General features: G+C 44.5%; 1 protein-coding gene across 1 annotated transcript in view; it reads left to right on the top strand.

Annotated features, from left to right (window-relative positions):
• The window catches only part of utrn (utrophin), a 664,298-nt gene that overhangs the window by 240,856 nt on the left and 398,023 nt on the right, over positions 1 to 25,419 (top strand). Inside the window, exons 43-48 of the mRNA XM_067989572.1 lie at positions 765 to 915; positions 19,746 to 19,921; positions 20,457 to 20,592; positions 21,493 to 21,642; positions 22,707 to 22,868; positions 24,640 to 24,741. Coding sequence (XP_067845673.1) covers positions 765 to 915; positions 19,746 to 19,921; positions 20,457 to 20,592; positions 21,493 to 21,642; positions 22,707 to 22,868; positions 24,640 to 24,741 — 877 coding nt within the window. The remainder of the gene's footprint in view (positions 1 to 764; positions 916 to 19,745; positions 19,922 to 20,456; positions 20,593 to 21,492; positions 21,643 to 22,706; positions 22,869 to 24,639; positions 24,742 to 25,419) is intronic.

Genomic DNA, 25,419 nt, shown 5'->3' on the forward strand with positions numbered 1-25,419 from the left:
CTACACTCCTCGCTGTTTGCACCCCATACCCTTTAATATTCCTCTTTTTTCAAACAGCCATTTAATTCTCCTTTAAAAGTATTCATAGACTTTGAATCCACAAAGGTTTGTGACAGAGAATTCCACATTCTAATCACTGACTGTGTAAAGACATTTTCTTCTACTTTCCTCTCTAATTCTTTTTGTAATTATCTTGTTTTTGCTGTTCCCAACCAATAGAAGCTATTTGTGATTGCCTCATCATAACTCTTCTTAATCTTGAAGACTTCTATCAGATTTCCCTTTCACCTTCTCAGCTCTAGTGAAAAAAAGCCCAAAGATCTCACATCTCCACTCATAACTGTGACCCCCTCATCATAGAATGGTTACAGCACAGAAGGAGGCCATTTGGCCCTTCGAGTCCGTGGTAACATCCCAGTGAATCTATGCTGCACCTTTTACAGTTTGGTTTTATATCCGTCCTATAATGAGGTACCCAAAACTGCACACACGAATTCCAACACTGGCCTAAACTAAGATCTTATACAAGTAATTGGTATATTTGGATGAAACAGATTTGATTGATCTGATGATGAGTGCGGGCTGAATGTGAGGGTTTCTACAGGCAAAGCAGGTACATATCCTGCAGTTCCTGAAACAGTAGTAAATATAGATAGTGTCTGAGGAAGTCCTGTTACGTACATCAGCTGGCTACTGGTTTAGTGAGTGAAGAATGGAATTAAAAAGGATTGCGCTGGGTACTGAATTTTCTGTCTTTTTGGCAGCTGTTTTGATAAGGCTGTGGAGGAATGGCGACAGTTTCACTGTGACTTGAATGACCTGAATCAATGGGTGATGGAAGCTGAACAGTTACTGCTTGATGCCCGAGGCCGAAATGGCAATCTGGATATGGAGAGAGCGAGGATTCATCAGCAGGTTTGTCATTCTGTTCTGTTCAAATCTCCAAAAGAATGAACATACCAACAAATTTAGAATTTCCTAGGGCTTTTCGTGGAGATGAAGGATTGTTCTCTGCAGGCTTGCCATTGAATGTCACTTAGCAAGAACCTGCTTCTATCACCAGCGATCGATATGAATAACGCTGGGTGAAATTGCAGAGTTGAACATTTTAAAAAGGCACAGCAAAATCAAGTGATCAACAAAAAATTTGATTAACTAGAACTTTTTATATTCTCTATTCACTTTTTAATTAAAAAACTTTCCTCCAACCCTGGAGGCTAGAGTGGCTCTCAAGGGAGCGGACCATGTCTTTCTTGGTGGGGGGGGTGGGGGTGTGGGTGTGGTGGTGTCTCTTGGGGGACTGGGACTGGGGGAGGGGGTGGAAGTGGAAGCGAGGAGGTGTGTTGGTGGGAGCGAGGGTGTCTCGTGGTGGGGGGAGAGGGGTGAGTCTTAAGAGGCAGTGTGCATATCTTGTGTATATCTTGTGTGTCTTCGGATGAAGGAGTGTGCACATGCCTCTCGCTGTATGTGTGTCTCTTGTCTGTCTGTCTGTCTCATTATGGCCGCCCGCGGGCGCGCCCCCGCCTCTCGATTTGGCCGCCCGCGGGCGCGCCTCTCGTTTTGGCCGCCCGCGCGCGCCTCTTGCTACTGAAACGTAACAGCCATGCACATACAACTTGTGAAGGTGTTCGAAACACTGATTCATCCAAGAGACTGGTCATGTATCAAGCCGTGTAAGAAATGTGCTCTAAGATGGATATTTTGTTCCCTTGTGATTCTGGTAGATAGGGCTTTAAACTAATAAGGGGGGGGGCTTCAGGTAAGGGTAAATGTTTCAGTCTAAAGAGAAAAGTCAAGGCTGTAGAGCAGAGTAGCGATTTTGGGTAAAAACAAGCGGACTGTGCTAGGAAGGGACAGAGAGTTTAACAAAGATAATAAGGCATTAGTGACTAAGGTCATATCAGGGAAAAATAGTAAAAAGTTAAAAGCAAAGGCACTTTATCCAAATGCACGAAGTATTCGTAACGAGATAGATGAATTAATGGCACAAATAAAGATAAATGGGTTTGATCTAGTAGCCATTACTGAGACGTGGTGGCAGTGACCAAGGTTGGAAATTAAATGTTCCAGGGTACTTAACCTTTAGAAAAGATAGGCAAAATGGAAAAGGAGGTGGGGGGGAGCTCTGATAATAAAGGATGAGATAAGGACAGTAGTGAGAGAGAATTTTAGCTTAGAAAATCAGGATGTAGAATCAGTATGGGTGGAGATAAGAAATAACAAGGGACAGAAAACACAGGTGGGAGTAGTTTACAGGCCCCCAACAATGGTTATAGTGTTGGACAGTGTATAAATCAGGAAATTAGAGGAGCATGTAACAAGAGTAATGCAATAATCGTGGGGGACTTTAATGTTCATATAGACTGGGCCAAATTGGCAAAAGTAGTTTAGGGGATGAGTTCATGGAATGCATTTGAGACAGTGTTCTAGAACAATATGTCGAGGAACCAACTAGGGAACAGGCCATTTTAGATCTAGTATTATGTATTAAGACTGGGTTAATTAGTAATCGTATAGTTAGGGATCCTCTGAGGGAGAATGATCATAATATGATATAATTTCATATCAAGTTTGAGAGTGATGTAGTTAAGTCCGAAACTAGAGTCATAGAGTTATACAGCACGGATAGAGGCCCTTCGGCCCATCGTGTCCGCGCCGGCCATCAAGCCCTGTCTACTCTAATCCCATATTCCAGCATTTGGTCCGTAGCCTTGTATGCTATGGCATTTCAAGTGCTCATCCAAATGCTTCTTGAATGTTGTGAGGGTTCCTGCCTCCACAACCCTTTCAGGCAGTGAGTTCCAGACTCCAACCACCCTCTGGGTGAAAAAGTTCTTTCTCAAATCCCCTCTAAACCTCCCGCCTTTTACCTTGAATCTATGTCCCCTTGTTATAGATCCCTCAACGAAGGGAAAAAGCTCCTTAGTATCCATCCTATCTGTGCCCCTCATAATTTTGTACACCTCAATCATGTCCCCCCTCAGCCTCCTCTGCTCCAAGGAAAACAAACCCAATCTTCCCAGTCTCTCTTCATAGCTGAAGCGCTCCAGCCCTGGTAACATCCTGGTGAATCTCCTCTGCACCCTCTCCAAAGCGATCACATCCTTCCTGTAGTGTGGCGACCAGAACTGCACACAGTACTCCAGCTGTGGCCTAACCAGTGTTTTATACAGCTCCATCATAACCTCCTTGCTCTTATATTCTATGCCTCGGCTAATAAAGGCAAGTATCCCATATGCCTTCTTTACCACCTTATCTACCTGTTCCGCCGCCTTCAGGGATCTGTGAACTTGCACACCAAGATCCCTCTGACCCTCTGTCTTGCCTAGGGTCCTCCCATTCGTTGTGTATTCCCTTGCCTTGTTAGTCCCTCCAAAGTGCATCACCTCGCACTTTTCCGGGTTAAATTCCATTTGCCACTGTTCCGCCCATCTGACCAACCCATCTATATCGTCCTGCAGACTGAGGCTATCCTCCTCGCTATTTACCACCCTACCAATTTTTGTATCATCAGCGAACTTACTGATCATACCTTTTACATTCATATCCAAGTCATTAATGTAGACCACAAACAGCAAGGGACCCAGCACCGATCCCTGTGGTACCCCACTGGCCACAGGCTTCCAGTCACAAAAACAACCTTCGACCATCACCCTCTGCCTTCTGCCACTAAGCCAGTTTTGTATCCAAAGTGCCAAGGCACCCTGGATTCCATGGGCTCATACCTTCTTGACCAGTCTCCTGTGGGGGACTTTATCGAAGGCCTTACTGAAATCCATGTATACCACATCCACTGCGTTACCCTCATCCACACGCCTAGTCACTCCCTCAAAAAATTCAATCAAATTAGTCAGACATGATCTTCCCTTGACAAAGCCATGTTGACTATCCCTGATTAATCCTTGCTTCTCCAAGTGGAGACTAATTTTGTCCTTCAGAATTTTTTCCAATAATTTTCCTACCACTGATGTTAGGCTCACTGGCCTGTAGTTCCCCGGTTTTTCCCTACTCCCCTTCTTGAATAATGGTACTACATTAGCGGTTCTCCAGTCCTCTGGCACATCCCCTGTGGCCAGAGAGGTTCTGAATATATGTGTTAGAGCCCCCGCAATCTCCTCCTTTGCCTCACACAGTAGCCTGGGATACATTTCGTCCGGGCCTGGGGATTTATCCATTTTTAGGCCTGCTAAAACCGCCAATACCTCCTCCCGCTCGATGTTAATATGTTCGAGTATATCACAGTCCCCCTGCCCTAGGTTCATAAATTTAAACAAAGCCAATTATGTAGGTATGAGGGGCGAGTTGGTTAAGTTAGATTGGAAAATTAGATTATCACCCATGATATGCTCCTCCTGCACTATTTGGGAAGTCATGGACACTACCGGTGTCCCTGGTGACCGTGTGTGCAGGAAATGTGTCCAGTTGCAGCTACTGGCTAACAGCATTTCGGAGCTGGAGCTGCGGGTGGATTCACTGTGGAGCATCCGCGATGCTGAGATTATCGTGGATAGCACGTTCGGCGAGGTGGTCACACCGCAGGTAAAGATTACGCAGGCAGAAGGGAAATGGGTGACCGCCAGGCAGAGTAAAAGGACGAGGCAGGTAGAGCAGGAGTCCCCTGGGACCATGTCCCTCTCAAACAGATATTCACTTTGCATATTGTTGGGGGAGATGGCGTATCAGGAGAAAGTAGCAAGTGCCAAGATCGTGGCACCACGAGTGACTCAGCTGCACAGGAGGGGAGGAAAAAGAATGGGAGAGCAATAGTGATCGGGGATTCCATCGTAAGGGGAACAGATAGGCGCTTCTGCGGCTGCAGACGTGACTCCAGGATGATATGTTGCCTCCCTGGTGCTAGGGTCAAGGATGTCACGGAGCGGCTGCAGGACATTCTGAAGGGGGAGGGTAAACAGCCAGAGGTCGTGGTCCATATCGGTACCAACGACATCGGTTATAAAAGAAAAGGAATGAGGTCCTGCATGCAGAATATAGAGAATTAGGAAATAAATTAAAAAGCAGGACCTCTAAGGTAGTAATCTCAGGATTACTCCCAGTGCCACATGCTAGCGAGAGCAGAAATAGGAGAATAGACCAGATGAATGCATGGCTTGAGAGATGGTGTAGGAGGGAGGGGTTTAAATTCCTGAGGCATTGGGACCGATTCTGGGAAAGGCGGGACCTGTACAAGCTGGACGGGTTGCACCCAAGCAGAACCAGGACCAATATCCTCGCGGGGGCATTTGCTCGTTCTGTTGGGGAGGGTTTAAACTAGTATGGCAGGGGGATGGGAACCAAAGGGCAGGTACAGATAGGGTAAATTCAGACCAGGAAACGGGAAGTAGAAAAGCAGTTAGTGACGTAGTTCGTGACTCAGAAAGGCAAAAGAAGCAAAGGTTAAATAGTGTTCAGCACAGGAATTTGACGGGGTTAAAGGGTGTATACTGCAATGCAAGGAGTATTACAAACAAAGCAGATGAGCTAAGGGCACAGATAGACACATGGCAGCATGATATTATTGCTATAACGGAAACCTGGCTTAAAGAGGGGGATAATTGGCAGCTCAATATCCCTGGATTAGAGTATTCAGGCAGGCTAGAGTGGGTGATTAAAAAAAAAGGAGGTGGGGGGTAGCATTATTGGTTAAAGAATCAATTACAGTTGTGAGAAGGGATGATATGCTAAATGGATCATCAATCAAGGCCAAATGGGTTGAGCTAAGAAATAAAAAAGGGGCAGTCACACTACACAGAGTGTACTATAGACCCTCGAATAGTAAAAGGGAGATAGAAGAACAAATATGTCGGCAAATTTCTGAGTGCAAAAATAAGAGGGCAATAATAGTCGGGGACTTCAACTACCCTAACATCAACTGGGATTCAAACAGTGTGAGGGGCACAGAGGGTGCAAAATTCTTGGTTGGTGTCCAGGAGAACTTTTTTAGCCAGAACGTGACAACCCCAACAAGAGGGGATGCAATTCTAGATTTAGTCCTGGGGAATGAAGATGGGCAAGTGGGTGAATTGACAGTGGGTGACCATATTGGGGATTGTGACCACAATTCAGTTAGTTTTAGCATTATTATGGAAAAGGACAGAGTTAAATCAGGAATAAACGTTTTAAATTGGGAGAAGGCAAATTTTACAAACTAAGAGGTGATTTGGCAGAAGTGGACTGTACATAACTACTTGAGGAGAAATCAGTGGCAAGCCAGTGGGAGGCACTAGAAAGTGAAATTCTACGGATACAGTGCAGACACGTCCCCTCAAAGAAAAAGGGTGGCACTGCCAAATTTAGAGCCCCCGGGTTGTCTAGAAGTATACGGGGCAAGATGAAGCAGAAAAAGAAAGCTTATGACTGTCACAGAAAACTAAATACTGCAGAAAGCCGAGAGGAGTATAGAAAGTACAGGGATGACGTAAAAAAGGAAATAAGGAAAGCGAAGAGAGGGCATGAAAAAATATTAGCTAGTAAGATTAAAGAAAACCCAAAGATGTTTTATCAGTACATTAAGAACAAGAGGATAGCTAAGGAAAAGGTGGGACCTATCAGGGATGATAAGGGTAACTTGTGTGTAGAAGCAGAGGATGTGGGTAGGGTTTTAAATGAATATTTTGTCTCCGTATTCACAAAGGAAATGGATGATCTGGATATAATAGTTAAAGAGGAGCGGTGTGAAATATTAGATAAGGTAAACATAACAAGAGGGGAAGTACAAGAGGGACTGGAATCCTTGAAAGTTGATAAGTCACCAGGGCCGGCTGGATTGTTTCCTAGGCTATTGAAGGAAGCCAGGGAGGAAATAGCGGATGCTCTGAGGATCATTTTCCAATCCTCACTCGATTCAGGGGAGCTACCGGAGGACTGGAAGATTGGAAACATAGTACCATTGTTTAAAAAGGGTACGAGGGAAAGGCTGAACAATTCTAGGCTGGTCAGTCTTACCTCGGTGGTGGGGAACCTATTAGAATCAATACTGAGAGATAGGATAAACTGTCACCTGTAAAGGCATGGTTCAATCAGGGATAGTCAGCATGGATTTGTTCAGGGAAGATCATGCCGTACAAATCTGATTGAATTCTTTGAGGAAGTGACCAGGAGGATTGATGAGGGTAGTGCAGTGGATGTTGTCGACATGGATTTTAGTAAGGCATTTGACAAAGTCCCACATGGCAGACTGGTCAGAAAGGTAAAAGCCCATGGGATACAGGGAAATGTGACGAATTGGATCCAAAATTGTCTCAGTAACAGGAAACAAAGTGTAAAAGTGGATGGATGTCTTTGTGAATGGAAATCCATTTCCAGTGGTGTGCCACAGGGCTCAGTGTTGGGTCCCTTGTTGTTTGTGGTATATATTAATGATTTGGACTCGAATGTAGGGGGCATGATTGGCAAATTTGCAGATGACACAAAAATCGGCCATGTAGTTGTAGTTGATAGTAAAGGGAATTAGGGGTTACGGGGAGCGGGCAGGAAATTGGACATGAATTTAGATTTGAGGTTAGGATCAGATCAGCCATGATCTTATTGATTGGCGGAGCAGGCTCGAAGGGCTGATTGGCCTGCTCCTGCTCCTATTTCTTATGTTCTTATGTAGGATAGCTGTGGACTCCAAGAATATATCAATGGGTTGGTGGGATGGGCGAAAAAGTGGCAAACCTGATTGAATTTTTTGAAGAGGTGACTAAAGTAGTGGACAAGGGAATGTCAATGGATGTTATTTATATGGACTTCCAGAAGGCATTTGATAAGGTCCCACACAAGAGACTGTTAGCTCAGATAGAAGCCCATGGAATCAAGGGAAAATTACGGACTTGGTTCGGAAGTTGGCTGAGCGAAAGGCGACAGAGAGTAGGGATAATGGGAAGGTACTCACATTGGCAGGATGTGACTAGTGGAGTCCCGCAGGGATGTGTCTTGGGGCCTCAATTATTCACAATATTTATTGACGACTTAGATGAAGTCATAGAAAGTCTCATATCTAAGTTTGCCGATGACACAAAGATTGGTGGCATTGTAAGCAGTGTAGATGAAATCATAAAATTAGAAAGGGATATTGATAGATTAGGTGAATGGGCAAAACTGTGGCAAATGGAATTCAATGTAGACAAATGTGAGGTCATCCACTTTGGATCAAAAAAGGATAGAACAGGGTCCTTTCTAAATGGTAAAAAGTTAAAAACAGTGGATGTCCAAAGGGACTTAGGGGTTCAGGTACATAGATCATTGAAGTGTCATGAACAGGTGCAGAAAATAATCAATAAGGCTAATGGAATGCTGGCCTTTTTCTGTAGAGGATTAGAGTACAAGGGGGCAGAAGTTATGCTGCAGCTATACAAAACCCTGGTTAGACCGCACCTGGAGTACTGTGAGCAGTTCTGGGCACCGCACCTTCAGAAGGACATATTGGCCTTGGAGGGAGTGCAGTGTAGGTTTACTGGACTGATACCTGGACTTCAAGGGTTAAGTTACAAGGAGAGATTACACAAATTGGGGTTATATTCTCTGGAGTTTCGAAGGTTAAGGGGTGATCTGATCGAAGTTTATAAGATATTAAGGAGAACAGATAGTGTGGCTAGAGAGAAACTATTTCCACTGGTTGGGGATTCTAGAAGTAGGGGGCATAGTCTTAAAAATTAGAGCCAGACCTTTCAGGAGTGAGATTAGAAAACATTTCTACATACAAAGGGTGGTAGAAGTTTGGAACTCTCTTCCGCAAACGGCAATTGATACTAGCTCAATTGCTAAATTTAAATCTGAGATAGATAGGTTTTTGGCAACCAAAGATATTAAGGGATATGGGCCAAAGGCAGGTATATGGAGTTAGATCACAGATCAGCCATGATCGTATCAAATGGCGGAGCAGGCACGAGGGGCTGAATGGCCTACTCCTGTTCCTACGTTCCTAGAAGTTAGAGGCAATGCATTTAGGGAGGGTAAACAGTAAAAGGAAATAGGCAGTAAACGGGAATATATTGAGAGGGGTAGAGGAAGTGAGAGACCTTGGAGTGCGAGTGCATGTGCACAGGTCCCTGAAGGTGGCAGTTCAGGTAGATAAGGTTGTGAAGAAGGCATACGGAATGCTCTCCGTTATTAGCCGAGGTATAGAATACATAAGCAGGGATGTAATAATGGAACTGTATATAACGCTGGTAAGGCCACAGCTGGAGTATTGTGTGCAGTTCTGGTCACCACATTACAGGAAGGACGTAATTGCTCTGGAGAGAGTGCAGAGAAGATTTACAAGAATGTTACCAGGGCTTGAAAATTGCAGCTACGAGGAGAGATTGGATAGGCTGGGGTTGTTTTCCTTGGAGCAGAGGAGGCTGAGGGGTGACTTGATTGAGGTGTACAAAATTATGAGCGGTCCAGATAGAGTAGACAGGAAGTACCTGTTTCCCCTAGCGGAGAGTTCAAAAACTAGAGGACATAGATTTAAGATGATTGGCGGAAGGATTAGAGGGGACTTGAGGAAAAACTTTTTTACCCAGAGTGTGGTGGGTGTATGGAATTCACTGCCCGAATTGGTGGTAGAGGCAGGGACCCTCAACTCTTTTTAAAAGTACCTGGACCTGCACCTGAAGTGCTGTAAGCTGCAGGGCTATGGACCGGGTGCTGGAAGGTGGGATTAGAATGGGCACTTGGTTGTTCTTCGAGTCAGATAGGATCAGATCAGCCATGATCTTATTATGTGGAGATGCCGGTGATGGACTGGGGTTAACAATTGTAAACAATTTTACAACACCAAGTTATAGTCCAACGATTTTATTTTTAATCCCACAAGCTTTCGGGGGCTTTCCCCTTCCTCAGGCAGTGTGGAAAAGACCTAAAAATAAAATCGTTGGACTATAACTTGGTGTTGTAAAATTGTTTACAATGATCTTATTAAATGGCGGAGCAGGCTCGAAGGGCCGATTGGTCTACTCCTGCTCCTATTTCTTATGTTCTTATGAGTCGGTGTGGACACGATGGGCCGTATGGCCCCCTTCTGTGCTGTATCTTTTCTATCGTCCTATATGACGGTAGTTAAGCAATGGTGAACATTTAAAGAAGTAATTCATAATTCTCAATGAATATACATTCCCTTGAGGAATAAAAACTCCACAGGAAAAGTGATCCAACCTTAGCTAACTAGAGAAGTTAAGGATAGTATTAAATTAAAAGGTAATGCTTACAATGTTGCCAAAAAGAGTAGTAAGCCTATTGAGGATTGGGAGGGTTTTAGAAATCCGCAAAACATGACCAAGAAATTGATAGAGGCAGAAAATTGAATGAGAGTAAACTAACACGAAAAATAGAACAGATTGTAAGAGCTTCTACAAGTATGTAAAATGGAAGGGACCTAGTACTAAGCCCTGTGGAACCCCACGAGAAACAGCCTTCCAGTCACACAAACACCAGTCGAGCATTACCCTTTGCTTCCTGCCACTGAGCCAATTCTGGATCCAACTTGCCACTTTCCCTTGGGTCCCATGGGTGTTTACTTTTCTGACCATCCTGCCAAGTAGGATCTTGTCAAAAGCCTTGTTAAAATCCATGTTGACTACATCAAACGCGCTACCGTCATCGACCCTCCTTGTTACCTCCTCAAAAAGTTCAATCAAGTTAGTCAAATGCGACCTTTCCTTATCAAATCCGTGCTGACTGTCCTTGGTTAATCTGTGCCTTTCTAAATGACTGTTTATCCTGTCCCTCAGAATTGTTTTGAATAATTTGCCCACCACCGAGGTTAGGCTGACTGGCCTGTAATTATTCAGTCTGTCCCTTTCTCCCTTTTTAAACAACAGTACAATGTGAGCAGTCCTCCGGCACCACACCTATAGCCAGAGAGGATTGGAAAATGAGGGTCAGAGCCTCTGCTTTTTCTTCCCTTGCTTCTCAAGAGCCTGGGATTCATTTCATCTGGGACTGACGATTTACCTAATTTCAAAGATGCTAAACCCCTTAATATTTCCTCTCTCTCTGTTTGTCCCATCCAATATTTCACACTCCTCCTCCTTGACTATAAGGTCAAGCTATGGTCCAACAAATTTATTTTAAATTTCACAAGCTTTCCACACCATTCACCTGAGGAAGGAGGAAGCCTCCGAAAGCTTGTGAAATTTAAAATAAATTTGTTGGACTATAGCTTGGTGTTGTAAAATTGTTTACAATTGTCAACCCCAGTCCATCACCGGCATTTCCACATCATGACTATAAGGTCAGCATCGTCTGCACCCCCCCCCCACCTTTTGTGAAGACAGATGCAAAGTATTCATTAAGAGTCATACCCACGTCTTCCGCCTCCACACACAGTTTACCTCATTGGTCTCTAACTGCTGTTAATTTATTCAATTTAATAACTTAAATTAGTTTATTAAGTAGACTAATAAAACTATAAACAGGAGAAAGAGCTGATTGGCTGGTCACTGGTGAGTTTTTTTAAGGCTTTATTTTTGTTAAGTTTAGTAAACAATCTAATAAATAGAGGCATGGCAGGGCAGCTCACACCCGTGGAATGCAAGGGCTGTGCCATGTGGGAACTCCAGGATGCTTCCTGTGTCCTGGACAACCACAGATGCCGGAAGAGTCGTCAGCTGGAGGAGCTCGAGCTCCGGATTTCGGAGCTTGAGCGGCAGCTGGCGTCATTGCAATGTGTCCGCAAGACTGAGATCTATATCAATAGCACGTTTCAGGAGGTGGTCACCCCGTAGCTTGAGAGTACAGACAGAGAGGGACATGGTGACCGCCAGATAGACAAGGACGACCATGCAGAAGTCCCTTGAGGGCATCTCGCTCTCTAACCTGAACACTGGTGAGGGAGAGGTTTCCTGTGTGGAGTGCAACCAGAGCCAAGTCCACATCACCATGGATGGCTCAGTTGTAAGGGGTGGGGGGGGGGGGGGGGGGGAGAAGGAGAAAGGTCAGGAGAGTAATAGTGATAGGGGATTCTATAGTTAGGCGTTTCTGCGGCTGCAGACGTGAACCCTGGATGGCATTTTGCCTCCCTGGTGCCAGGGTCAAGGATATCATGAAGTGGCTGCAGAACATTCTGTGGGGGGGGGGGGGGGGAGATGGGGGAGGGTGAACAGCCAGAGGTCGTGGTCCGTATTGGCACCAACGGGATAGGTAGAAAGAGGGATGAGGTGATGCAGGCAGATTTCAAGGAGTTAGGAAAGAGATTAAGAAGCAGGACCTCAAAGGTAGTAATCTCCGGACTACTCCCAGTGCCACGCGCCAGTGAGCATAGAAATAGGAGGATGGAGCAGATGAATGCGTGGCTGCAGAGATAGTGCAGGAGGGGAGGGCTTTAGATTCCTAGGCCATTGGGACTAGTCCTGGGGAAGGTGGGACCTGTACAGGCCGGACAGTTTGCACCTCAATAGGGCCGGGACCAATGTCCTCGAGGGGAGGTTCGCTGGTATTGTGCGGGGTGGGGGGTTAAACTAATTTGGAAGGGGGATGGGCACCAGGATATAGCATTGGAAAGGAGAAACAAGGTGGAGAAAAAGATAGCACTAGAGCACATAATTGTACAGTTTTAGGCGGGATCAGATTAAGAGAGAGTACAAGAAAGTCTAAGATTGGTTTGCAGCGCATGTGTGTAAACGCACGAAGCGTGGTAAACAAGGTTGGTGAGCTGCAGACGCAAATAGCCACACGGGAATACGATGTCATGGCGATAAGAGACCTGGCTCAAAATAGGGCAGAATTGGGTACTAAATATTCCTGGATACAAGGTGTTGAGCAAAGATAGGGAAGGAAAGAAAGGAGGGGCGAGCAGTATTGATTGAGGAGAATATTGCAGTACTGGAGAGAGAGGATGTCCTGGAGGGGTCAAGGACAGAATCTATTTGGTTAGAGTTAAGAAATAAAAGGTGCCATTACACTACTGGGTGTATTCTGTAGGCCACCCACTGGTGGGAAGGATATAGAGGAGAAAATGTGCAGGGAAATTACAGAGAGGTGAAAATCTGTAGAATAGTGATAACTGGGAACTTCAACTATCCTAATATAGACTGGGATAATAATATAAGGGGCAAAGAGGGGAAGGAATTTTTGAAATGTGTTCAGGATAAATTTCTTAACCAGTACGTTTCCGGCCCAACGAGGAAGGAGGCATTGCTGGGCTTGGTGCCAGGGAATGAGGTGGGCCAAGGAGAGCAAGTGTCAGTGGGGGAGCATTTAGGGAGCAGCGATCATAGTATCATAAGGTTTAGAATAGCTATGGAAAAGGACAGGAACCACTCTAAAGTAAAAATACTCAATTGGAGGAAAAATACTCAATTGGAGGAGGGCCAATTTAAATGGGATGAGAATAGACCTGGCCCAGGTAAATTGGAATTAAAGATTGGCAGGCAAAACTGTAATTGAACAGTGGGCGGCCTTTAAAGAGGAGATGGTTCGGGTACAGTCTAGGTACATTCCCACAAGGCAGAAAGACAGGGCAATTAAAGCCAGAGCTCCCTGGATGACAAAAGGGAAAGTAAGATGAAACAGAAAAACGGCGTATGACAGATGTCAGGTTGATAACACAAATGAGAACCAGGCGGAATATAGAAAGTTCAGAGGAGAAGTGAAAAAGGAAATAAGAGGGGCAATGAGAGAGTATAAGAATAGACATAAAAGGGAATCCAAAAGTCTTCTATGGGTATGTAAACAGTAAACGGGTAGTAAGAGGAGGGGTGGGGCTGATTCGGGACCATAAAGGAGATCTACTCATGGAGGCAGAGGGGGTGGCCGAGGAACTAAATGTGTACTTTGCAAGGAAGAGGATGCTGCCAGAGTCTCAGTTAAGGAAGATATAGTTGAGATACTGGATGGGCTAAAAATCGATAAAGAAGAGGTACTTGAAAGGCTGGCTGTACTTCAAGTAGATAAGTCACCCGGTCCAGATGGGATGCATCCTAGGCTGCTGAGGGAAGTAAGGATGGAAATTGCGGAGGTACTGGCCATAATCTTCCAAACATCCTTAGATATGGGGGTGGTGCCAGAGGACTGGACAATTGCAAATGTTACACCCTTGTTCAAAAAGAGTGCAAGGATAAACCCAGCAACTACAGGCCAGTCAGTTTAACCTCGGTGGTGGGGAAACTTTTAGAAACGATAATCTGGGACAGAATTAACAGTCACTTGGACAAGTGTGGATTGATTAGGGAAAGCCAGCACGGATTTGTTAAAGGCAAATCGTGTTGAACTAAACCTGATGAGGTAACAGAGAGGGCAGACGAGGGCATTGCAGTTGATGTGGTGTATATGGACTTTCAAAAGGCATTTGATAAAGTGCCGCCTTTAGGCTTATCAAGGTTGCGGCCCATGGAATAAAGAGGGCAGTAGCAACGTGGATACAGAATTGGCTAAGGGACAGGAAACAGAGAGTCACAGTGAACGGTTTTTTGGACTGGAGGGAGGTGCACAGTGGTGTTCCCCAGGTGTTGGTGCCAGGACCACTGCTTTTCTTGATGTATATTAATGACTTGGACTTGGGTGTACAGGGCACAATTTCCAAATTTGCAGGTGACACAAAACATGGTAGTGTAGTAAACAGTGGGGAGGATAGTGATAGACTTCAAGAGGATATAAACAGGCTGGTGGCATGGGCGGGCACGTGGCAGATGAAATTTAACGCAGAGAAATGCAAAGTGATACTTTTTGGTAGGAAGAACAAGGAGAGGCAATATAGACCAGAGGGCACAAATCTAAAAGGGGGACAGGAACAGAGAGATCTGGGGGTATATGTGCACAACATCCCCATCCTCAATGATGGCGGAGTCCAGCACGTGAGTGCAAAATACAAGGCTGAAGCGTTTGCAACCATCTTCAGCCAGAAGTGCCGAGTGGATGATCCATCTCTGCCTCCTCCTGATATCCCCACCATCACAGAAGCCAGTCTTCGGCCAATTCGATTCACTCCACGTGATATCAAGAAACGGCTGAGTGCACTGGATACAGCAAAGGCTATGGGCCCCGACAACATCCCAGCTGTAGTGCTGAAGACTTGTGTTCCAGAACTAGCTGCGCCTCTAGCCAAGCTGTTCCAGTGCAGCTACAACACTGGCATCTACCCGACAATGTGGAAAATTGCCCAGGTATGTCCTGTCCACAAAAAGCAGGACAAATCCAATCCGGCCAATTACCGCCCCATCAGTCTACTTTCAATCATCAGCAAAGTGATGGAAGGTGTCATCGACAATGCTATCAAGCGGCACTTACTCACCAATAACCTGCTCACCGATGCTCAGTTTGGGTTCCGCCAGGACCACTCGGCTCCAGACCTCATTACAGCCTTGGTCCAAACATGGACAAAAGAGCTGAATTCCAGAGGTGAGGTGAGAGTGACTGCCCTTGACATCAAGGCAGCATTTGACCGAGTGTGGCACCAAGGAGCCCTAGTAAAATTGAAGTCAATGGGAATCAGGGGGAAAACTCTCCAGTGGCTGGAGTCATACCGAGCACAAAGGAAGATGGTAGTGGTTGTTGGAGGCCAATCATCTCAGCTCCAGGACATTGCTGCAGGAGTTCCTCAGGGCAGTGTCCTAGGCCCAACCATCTTCAGCTGCTTCATCAATGACCTTCCCTCCATCATAAGGTCAGAAATGGGGATGTTCGCTGATGACTGCACAGTGTTCAGTTCCATTCGCAACCCCTCAAATAATGAAGCAGTCCAAGCCCGCATGCAGCAAGACCTGGACAACATCCAGGCTTGGGCTCATAAGTGGCAAGTAACATTCGCGCCAGATAAGTGCCAGGCAATGACCATCTCCAATAAGAGAGAGTCTAACCACCTCCCCTTGACATTCAACGGCATTACCATCACCGAATCCCCCACCATCAACATCCTGGGGGTCACCATTGACCAGAAACTTAACTGGACCAGCCATATAAATACTGTGGCTACGAGAGCAGGTGAGAGGCTGGGTATTCTGCGGCGAGTGACTCACCTCCTGACTCCCCAAAGCCTTTCCACCATCTACAAGGCACAAGTCAGGAGTGTGATGGAATAATCTCCACTTGCTTGGATGAGTGCAGCTCCAACAACACTCAAGAAGCTCGACACCATCCAAGATAAAGCAGCCCGCTTGATTGGCACCCCATCCACCACCCTAAACATTCACTCCCTTTACCACCGGCGCTATGGGCCCCGACAACATCCCAGCTGTAGTGCTGAAGACTTGTGTTCCAGAACTGTGGCTGCAGTGTGTACCATCCACAGGATGCACTGCAGCAACTCGCCAAGGCTTCTTCGACAGCACCTCCCAAACCCGCGACCTCTACCACCTAGAAGGACAAGAGCAGCAGGCACATGGGGACAACACCACCTGCACGTTCCCCTCCAAGTCACACACCATCCCGACTTGGAAATATATCGGCCGTTCCTTCATTGTCGCTGGGTCAAAATCCTGGAACTCCCTTCCTAACAGCACTGTGGGAGAACCGTCACCACACGGACTGCAGCGGTTCAAGGCGGCGGCTCACCACCACCTTCTCAAGGGCAATTAGGGATGGGCAATAAATGCTGGCCTCGCTAGCGACGCCCACGTCCCGTGAATGAATAAAAAAAAAAAAATCGTTGAAGGTGGCAGGGCAGGTTGAGAAAGCGGTTAAAAAAGCATACGGGGTCCTGGACTTTATAGATTGAGGCATAGAGTACAAAAGCAAGGAAGTCATGATGAACCTTTATAAAACATTGGTTCGGCCACAACTGGAGTATTGTGTCCAATTCTGGGCATCGCACCTTAGGAAAGATGTGAAGGCCTTAGAGAGGGTGTAGAAAAGATTTACTCGAATGGTTCCAGGGATGAGGGACTTTAGTTACGTGGATGGACTGGAGAAGCTGAGGTGGTTCTCCTTGGAATGGAGACGGTTGCAAGGAGATTTGATCGAGGTATTCAAAATCACGAAGGGTCGAGACAGAGTAGATGGAGAGAAACTGTTCCCATTGGCGGAAGTGTTAAGATCCAGAGGACATAGATTTAAGGTGATTGACAAAAGAACCAAAGGTGACCTGAGGAAAAACTTTTTTACACAGTTAGGATCTGGAATGCACGGCCCGAGGGGGTGATGGAGGCAGATTCAGTCATGGCCTTCAACAGGGAACTGGATAAGTACTTGAAAGGAAAAAAGTTGCAGGGCTACGGGGATAGGGCGGGGGAGTGGGACTAGCTGGATTGCTCTTGCATGGAGCCGGGACGGACTTCATGGGCCGAAGGGCCTCCTTCCATGCTGTAACTGTTCTACGATTCTATGGTCTCTAATTGGCCCGACTCTTTCTTTAGTTAACCTCGTGCTCTTTATGTATTTATAAAACATCTTTGGGTTTTCCTTGATTTTTCTTGACGATATTTTTTCATACCCTCTCTTTGCTTTCCTAATTTCCTTTTTAATTTCCCCCCTGCACTTTCTATACTCCTCTAGGCTTTCTAGAGTATTGAGCTCTCAGTGTCTGACATAAGCTTCCCTTTTTTGCCTTATCCTTACCTGTATGCTGCTTGATATCCAATGGGCTCTAGATTTGAGAGTGCCATCCTCTTCCTTTGTGGGAGTATTATTAGTAAAGTGTAAGCATTGGAGAAATTAATGGGACTAAACGTTGATAAATACTCTGGACCTCATGGCCTACATCCTAGGGCTTTAAAAGAGGTGGCTGCAGAGCTAGTGGATGCATTGGTTTTGATCTTCCAGAATTCTCTAGATTCTAGAATGGTCCCTGTAGTTTGGAAGGTAGCAAATGTAACCCCGCTATTCAAGAAAGGAGGGAGAGAGAAAACAGGGAACTATACGTCAGTTAACCTGACATCACTAGTGGGGAAAATGCTGGAATCCATTATTAAGGACGTAGTAACAGAGCACTTAGAAAATCATAATCTGTTGTGGGGAAAATGCTGGAGTCTATAATTAAGGATAGGGTGACTGAACACCTCGAGAATTTTCAGTTAATCAGAGAGAGCCAGCATGGATTTGTGAAAGGTAGGTCGTGCCTGACAAACCTGATTGAATTTTTTGAAGAGGTGACTAAAGTAGTGGACAGGGGAATGTCAATGGATGTTATTTATGTGGACTTCCAGAAGGCATTTGATAAGGTCCCACATAAGAGACTGTTAGCTAAGATAGAAGCCCATGGAATTGAGGGAAAAGTACGGACTTGGTTCGGAAGTTGGCTGAGCGAAAGGCGACAGAGAGTGGGGATAATGGGAAGGTACTCACATTGGCAGGATGTGACTCGTGGAGTCCCACAGGGCTCTGTCTTGGGGCCTCAATTATTCACAATGTTTATTAACGACTTAAATGAAGGCATAGAAAGTCTCATATCTAAAAGAGTTCCATTCCCCAGCACTAACATCCCTTACCTGGGCACACTAGCTCAGGCACAGCAGGTGTAGGAGCATGGATTTCAGGTCACAATGATTTGTTCTGTTTCTGGAAACAGCCTTTTTGCTGTGAACACAGACAAAATGTTTGTAGGATAGCCGAAGTATAACAACAACATTTTGGATTCTCCAAAATTGGGCTCACTGCCCTCCTTTTCCCTCCTTCTTCTCTCCCCTCCCCTTCTGAACCCTCCTACCCCCTCTTCATCCCTTCTCCTGTTCCCTTGTCTCCCTCCCTCCCCTCCTCTTTCCTTCTCTCCCTCCCTCCCCTCCTCTTTCCTTCTCTTTCTCTGTCCCTCTTTCCTTCTCTCTCTCCCTCCTTTTCCTTCTTCCCTTCTCTCCCTCCTCTTCCCTTCTCTCTCCCTCCCTTACTCCACATCTTTCTTTCTCTCACTCCCTTGCTCCCGATCTCTTTCTTTCTCTCCCTCCCTCGATCCCAATCTCTATCTTTCTCTCCCTCCCTCGATCCCAATCTCTATCTTTCTCTCCCTCCCTCGATCCCAATCTCTATCTTTCTCTCCCTCTTTCGCTCCCAATCTCTATCTTTCTCTTCCTCTCTCCCTTCCACTCGATCTCTATCTTTTTCTCCCTCCCCATATGTTTCATTTTCTCCCTCCCTCCACTTTTCTTTTCCCCATCAAGATCTTTTGAGTTCTTACTGACCCCTTTCCAGTCTTTTGAATACTGGCTTCCACTTATGGTCCCTCCATGACGTGACTCCTGCTGTTCGACGTGCACTGTTTCATGCTCACATGGCTGCTTCTTTCCCCCCCCCCCCTCTTTTTCTCCCCTTCCTCATTCACACTCTGTCCCCCTTTCCCTCTTGTAAATTTCTCCCAGTGTGTTTGCCTTTCTCTTTTTAGGGATCTGACCCTCCCGTTGGACCTTTTCTACTTCCTGCCAACTTCTTATGCAGTCTTACCCTTCAAGCCCGACTTTTTCTGCTGACCTCGCCACAGTATGTGTGCGACGCCAGCAATCCATTGCTTGATTTCCTTTCAGTCACCAAACTCAGGAAGAAAGCTTAGCACAAGTGGGATGTTTTCATTCTCTCCAGGACTGGCTGCTCTTACTGTGATTTTTCAAATTCTCTGATAACCCACAATGACCATCGAAGCTTTCGTGCTCCTCCTGTGTGGGTATTTTTTCCAGTGCATTTCTGCTGTTGTCATTGTTTTTAAGGAAACTAATTCGCAATTGATTTTTTTCCTCTGATTAAGAAACTCTTTTACGTGGGCCATCTTCAAAGGTTAACGGCGGTTTTGAGGCTTATGATTCTATTCAGTTTGGTTTGAGAAAAAATGCATTGTTTATAAATTGGTGATTAATTCCATTGGATAAAGCGGGAGGTTAGCCTTCACCTGTGTCCTGACTGAAACAATGCTGTTATTTTCCTGATAGGAGCTGCAAGAAGGTCTCAGCAGCCACCAGCCTGTATACATAACGCTAAATGCGACTGGCACAGATATCATACGACAACTTTCAACTGCGGAAGGATGTCTCCTGCAGGAGAAACTCAATGGATTAAATAAACGCTGGAGGGCAATTTCTGCCGAGATCAAAGATCGGCATCAAAGGTAAATGGACATCCTTTAGTATGGCAAATGTTTCTTTTGAAGAGGAGGATGGTAAGTCATTATTACAGTACATCCTGAGAGAAGGCATGGTGGAAACTTGAGGCTTTTGTTGCTTTTGCAGAGAAGTGTGTGACCATTAGTCAGTGTGCAATTTTGCTCAAAGCCTTATCTATTCAACCATCTCTGCAACTGCCTTGGAGATCTTTTCTGTTCTGCAGAGCACCTTGGAACTTTTAATGTGTTAAAAGTGCTGTATAAAGCTTAAGTTGTTTTATGCCTTATTTAATTTCACTTTGACACAAAAATCTAATTTATTATGTTGAAATAACGTTCAGCCAGCTCCAGTGACTTGGCCGGCAAGAGAAAGCAGTCGACTAGAAATGCCTGTAAGGCGTTGATCTGAGCTTCAGCACTTGCATGAGTTGCCAGAATGCATATTCTTTTTCTAGGCAGTGTGTAAATGTCACCAGTACAAGTTGTGCACAGCTCCTTGGTTCTACAGTTGCTAAGAACTGTGATATCTTCTGTTTCTTAGGTTGGAAGGAGATGGTCAGCGATATTCTGATTTAAGGAGTCATCTGGATGAATTCAGTTTGTGGGTAGAAAAGGTGCAGAACTCTTTAAGGACTGTGCATTCACCATTGAGGGAACATGATCTGAAGGAACTAAAGGTAAGCCTGATGCATGTTGTGTATTTAAATCTGTGTTGTTGTACTTCTAAGGCATTTTATATTTTAATCCTCCCTTTTTTTAAGGCTTTGTTTTTAAGATTGCCATAAAGGTGGAAAGCACCTTCCAGCTGAGAAGCAGTCGCAATGTCCTCTCTGTCATTGCCTCAATTCTGCTTGGAGGAGCAATGTGTAAGAGAAACTTGTTTTGATTCGCCCTTTGACCTGTAGTTGTCCTGGCGTACACACTCATCTCTCTTTCAGCTAGCCATCAATTTGACACAGTTCAATATTCAATGCACATGTACCTTTAGAGGCTTAATATATTAGTTTCTCATCCAGTACCCCTCTCTATCCCCCACATTTCACCAAAAAAAAATTTCTTGTGTACCACACTGGATTTAAGAACATCAATCTGACTTCTGAATGGTAGCCATGATGTGGAGATGCCGGTGATGGACTGGGGTTAACAATTGTAAACAATTTTACAACACCAAGTTATAGTCCAACGATTTTATTTTTAATCCACACCACCTGAGGAAGGGGAAAGCCCCCGAAAGCTTGTGGGATTAAAAATAAAATCGTTGGACTATAACTTGGTGTTGTAAAATTGTTTACAATTGACTTCTGAATGTGTATCCTTAGTCAGAATTGACTGCTCCTCTTATAAATTCAAACATCCACCAGCAATTTAACTTTAAGTTTTTCACTCATCTGTGACTGAATATGTCAGAGGCTTTGTGTTCAAGTATCAGAATTTGTCTCGGAGCATATGCATGATTTTCAGTAGACGATGCCAAACAGGAGTGTTGGTTTAGCAATGAAGAGGCAGGTGTAACCATTGGCTAGGATGTATTTGCAGATTGTTGGATTAGTTCAGTACTACAGCTCTCTTGCTCACAGGTTCAGGCAACAGACTTGGAGTTACGAAGTGATAACCTGACCATGATGAATAGCATTGCACAGGGTCTGCTTTCAGATCGAAGCCTCAGTCTGCAAGAGAGAGACAAACTTTCTGCAAAACTCAGAAATATCAATTCAAACTGGAGTAAGGTAAGCGTCTATTTTAGTAAGATTACTGTCATTAACAGACATCTTAATTCACGATAAGTTACTATAATGGGATTGGCCATCATTTTGGAGTGCTGGAAAGGGAAGGCCTTCAGCTGAAAAACACACGAAGAGTGTGGCTTTAAATGTTGGATTTCATTGTTGCTGAGACTGCAGCTCCTGTTTCCACCACCGTCTTGGGTCCAGCTTTTGTCCCAGTTGTACCTTTAACTTGTTTACAGTTGAAAGTAAAAGGGTAGTTCTGACGTTTGGGAAGTTCAATGGTTTCATCCATCAATTATGAAAATAATTAACTTCTTTTCTTAAATCTTTTCCAATTTAAAGACCTAATTTATTGGAAATATTTATTGAGCAGACTTGTACTATATCCCATACAGTGCCTTTTAAATGTATAAATAAAAGAAGGTTAAGCTCCTATTTTTTCCCCTAGACAGTGAGCTAAGATGTAAATAACGGTGACAGACTTTACTTGCCTTATTTCTATGCTGCTGGGTCCTTCTGTCCCTTTTGGGGGTGGAACCCATATTGGCTGAAAATTGTCTCAACAGGCTGCCAAGTAAATGCCAGAAGTTTAAAATGCCAGAAGTTTAAAATGCCAGAAGTTTAAGATGCCAGAAGTTTAAAATGCCAGAAGTTTAAAACAGTTACATGGGTAAGATGGGTATAGAGGGATATGGGCCAAGTGCAGGCAATTGTGACTAGCTTAGTGGTATAAACTGGGCGACATGGACATGTTGGGCCAAAGGGCCTGTTTCCATGTTGTAAACTTCTATGATTCTATTAAATGGACCTGGCTTGGTGGTTGAAACAACTTTAGTGCCAGCAAAAGGTGTTGCAAGGGTGAGTTGATCCATCCATTGGTGACAGTGTGATTACAGATGGAGGGCATTTAGATCTCGAGGGATAAGTAAAAAAGATCAACAAAAGAATTCAGTTACTTCAGTTTTACAAATGTTCCATACACCTTATGTAGTCCATGTTCTGTCCGACAATTACAATCTCAGACAAATTTTAATTCTGATGCAATGTCTTCTCATTCTGTTAAGGTGTCCAAAGAATTGCCTGTTAAAGTGAAAGAAATTGAGATTCAGCTTCAGGACTATGCTCACTTCAAAGAAAGCCTGGAGAAGCTGTCCAACTGGGCAGCAGTTACCAGGCAGAAGTTACATCCCAGAGCATCACCATTACCTGGGACAACACAACTTCAAGTAAGTTCCACTTGAGAGCAGAGAGATAACAGAAAGTATTGTAGCCTTGTACCGTTAGTGTTTTATTTGACCGGTCTGTTCTACTTGTACCAACAGAAATTGGATATGTCTAACTAATTTGTATGGCCTGCAATATAGTTTAATTTATTTATAATAAGCTTCATCAAAATGCCTCAGATGATCAATCCTTTGAATACCCAGTACATCTGTCATGTTAGCACAGATCTGCTACATGATCCCACCATCAATGATTTTGCCATGAAGGAAATCTGTTTAGTGCAGACTTGCTGTGAGGTTAAACTCAGGAAACTGTTAATGTTAATTATTACTCTGAGCCCTGGCACTTAATTCATAAATTATTAAAGGCTACCATAAATCACATTTTATTATGGCAATATAAACTAGAGGGCACAATTCTAAAAGGGGTACAGGAACAGAGAGATCTGGGGGTATATGTGCACAAATCATTGAAAGTGGCAGGGCAGATTGAGAAAGCGGTTAAAAATGCATACGGGATCCTGGGCTTTATAAATAGAGGCATAGAGTACAAAAGCAAGGAAGTCATGATGAACCTTTATAAAACACTGGTTCGACCACAATTGGAGTATTGTGTGCAGTTCTGGGCACCGCACTTCAGGAAAGATGTGAAGGCCTTAGAGAGGGTGTAGAAGAGATTTACTAGAATGATTCCAGGGATGAGGGACTTTAGTTACGTGGATAGACTGGAGAAGCTGGGGTTGTTCTCCTTGGAACAGAGAAGGTTGCAAGGAGATTTGATAGAGGTATTCAAAATCATGAAGGGTCTGGACAGAATAGATAGAGAAACTGTTCCTATTGGTGGAAGGGTCAAGAACCAGAGGACATGGATTTAATGTGATTGGCAAAAGAACCGAAGGTGACATAAGGAAAAACTTTTTTTTTACACAGCAAGTGGTTATGATCTGGAATACACCGCCCGAGGGGGTGGTGGAGGCAGATTCAGTCGTGGCTTTCAAAATGGAACTTGAAAGGAAAAAAAATTGCAGGGCTACGGGGATAGGGTGGGGGAGTGGGACTAGCTGGATTGCTCTTGCATAGAGCTGGCATAGACTCAATGAGCCGAATGGCGTCCTTCCGTGCTGTAACCTTTCTATGATTATAAAGGGTTTAATTTTCAAATTAAATGTATTTTATCGGATAATATACGATGAGGCATTGAACCAAAAGTGCAGTCTGCCATAATAGAGCTGTAGAGACCACAAGTCTGAGGATGGATGCTGGAGCTGTGTTGTTAGCTATCTGTTTGGTTGGAGATGAAGTATCCAAAACCCTGGGCTAGGAAGGAGGTAAAAACCAGCTGTGTTTGTAACCCATTGCCCCCTGCTGCAAGTGTGAGTGTGAATGTAGCATGAAGTCAAAAACAGGCTTGGTTGTGATGTTGCCCACTATTGAATAGCCTGCCAGCACTGTCTAGGCTGACACATGATGGTGAGTTAGCAGGGGGCCACTGCCTGTTGAACAGTATCCCGACAACAGCTTCAGGAGAAGAGAAGAGGGAAGAAAAGAAATTGAGCTTGAAATACTGGCACAAAATAATACATGATTGCAAAGTGCAATAATTTTATAGGATATAATACCCAACCGAAACCCTGACTCATTTCATAATTCTCCAACAAGAGAATAGCTTTTTAAAAATGGTGATTATTGTGGAAAATACATTTGTTTTCTGTTTGTGTGATGTCAATGTGAATGTTGTGGTCAGTGTTTTAAAATCACTCGCTGTTTCCATCAGTTATTAGAAGCTGCCGTGAGGGAACACCAAACGGACGTTGAGACTACTCTCGCTAAAGCTGTAGAGTTGGACAGGAAAAGCCATCTGCTCCCTGAAGAAAAGGTAACTGATGGGATTTCTGACTGATGAAAGCCCTGCACTTTTCTCTCCACACTCTGCTTCTGACCCATTAACTTAACTCCATGCCAGTGCTGTTTCACAAACTTGAGAGCTTTGCAGAAAGATTACATAATGCTGGATATAAATTGTTTATGCTTTAATGTATTTCAGACTGATAAATAATTTTGACAGTTGGGTCACTTTATAGGAATGGGGGTAAATGAACTACCTCTCGCCCAGTTTTTGCTGCTGACACATAACACAAGAGCAAGTGTCTGAGCCTCAGCACTGACGTTAAACACCTTGAGTGTTCACACAAAGGGCTACATTTTGCAAGAACTCGAGCTGTTCGCGGGACCTTGCATGCAGCTGGCATAGATCAGATATTGTTGAGGGTGCTGCCCCTTAGTTTCAGTCCATCATTTAATGTGCAGTAGTAACAGGCATTGAGTCCTGTGAATTTGAATATGATGGAAATTGAGAATTTGTGCTGTATAAGCAGTAAGTGTTCTTTGAAATTCTTCTTTCACATTGTGATTAAAATGTGATGCTAGTAAGGACACATGTTTAAGGATCCATAAAGCTCAGGGAAGGGTTTTCTCTGAGAGCAAGTAGATGTCTTCGTGAAGGTAGAAATGAAACTTACCCAAATTATTTTCTCCCTGGGTCACAGATCAACTG

This window comes from Heptranchias perlo, chromosome 8 (assembly GCF_035084215.1).
Source record: "Heptranchias perlo isolate sHepPer1 chromosome 8, sHepPer1.hap1, whole genome shotgun sequence".
In the NCBI taxonomy this organism is placed as follows: domain Eukaryota; kingdom Metazoa; phylum Chordata; class Chondrichthyes; order Hexanchiformes; family Hexanchidae; genus Heptranchias; species Heptranchias perlo.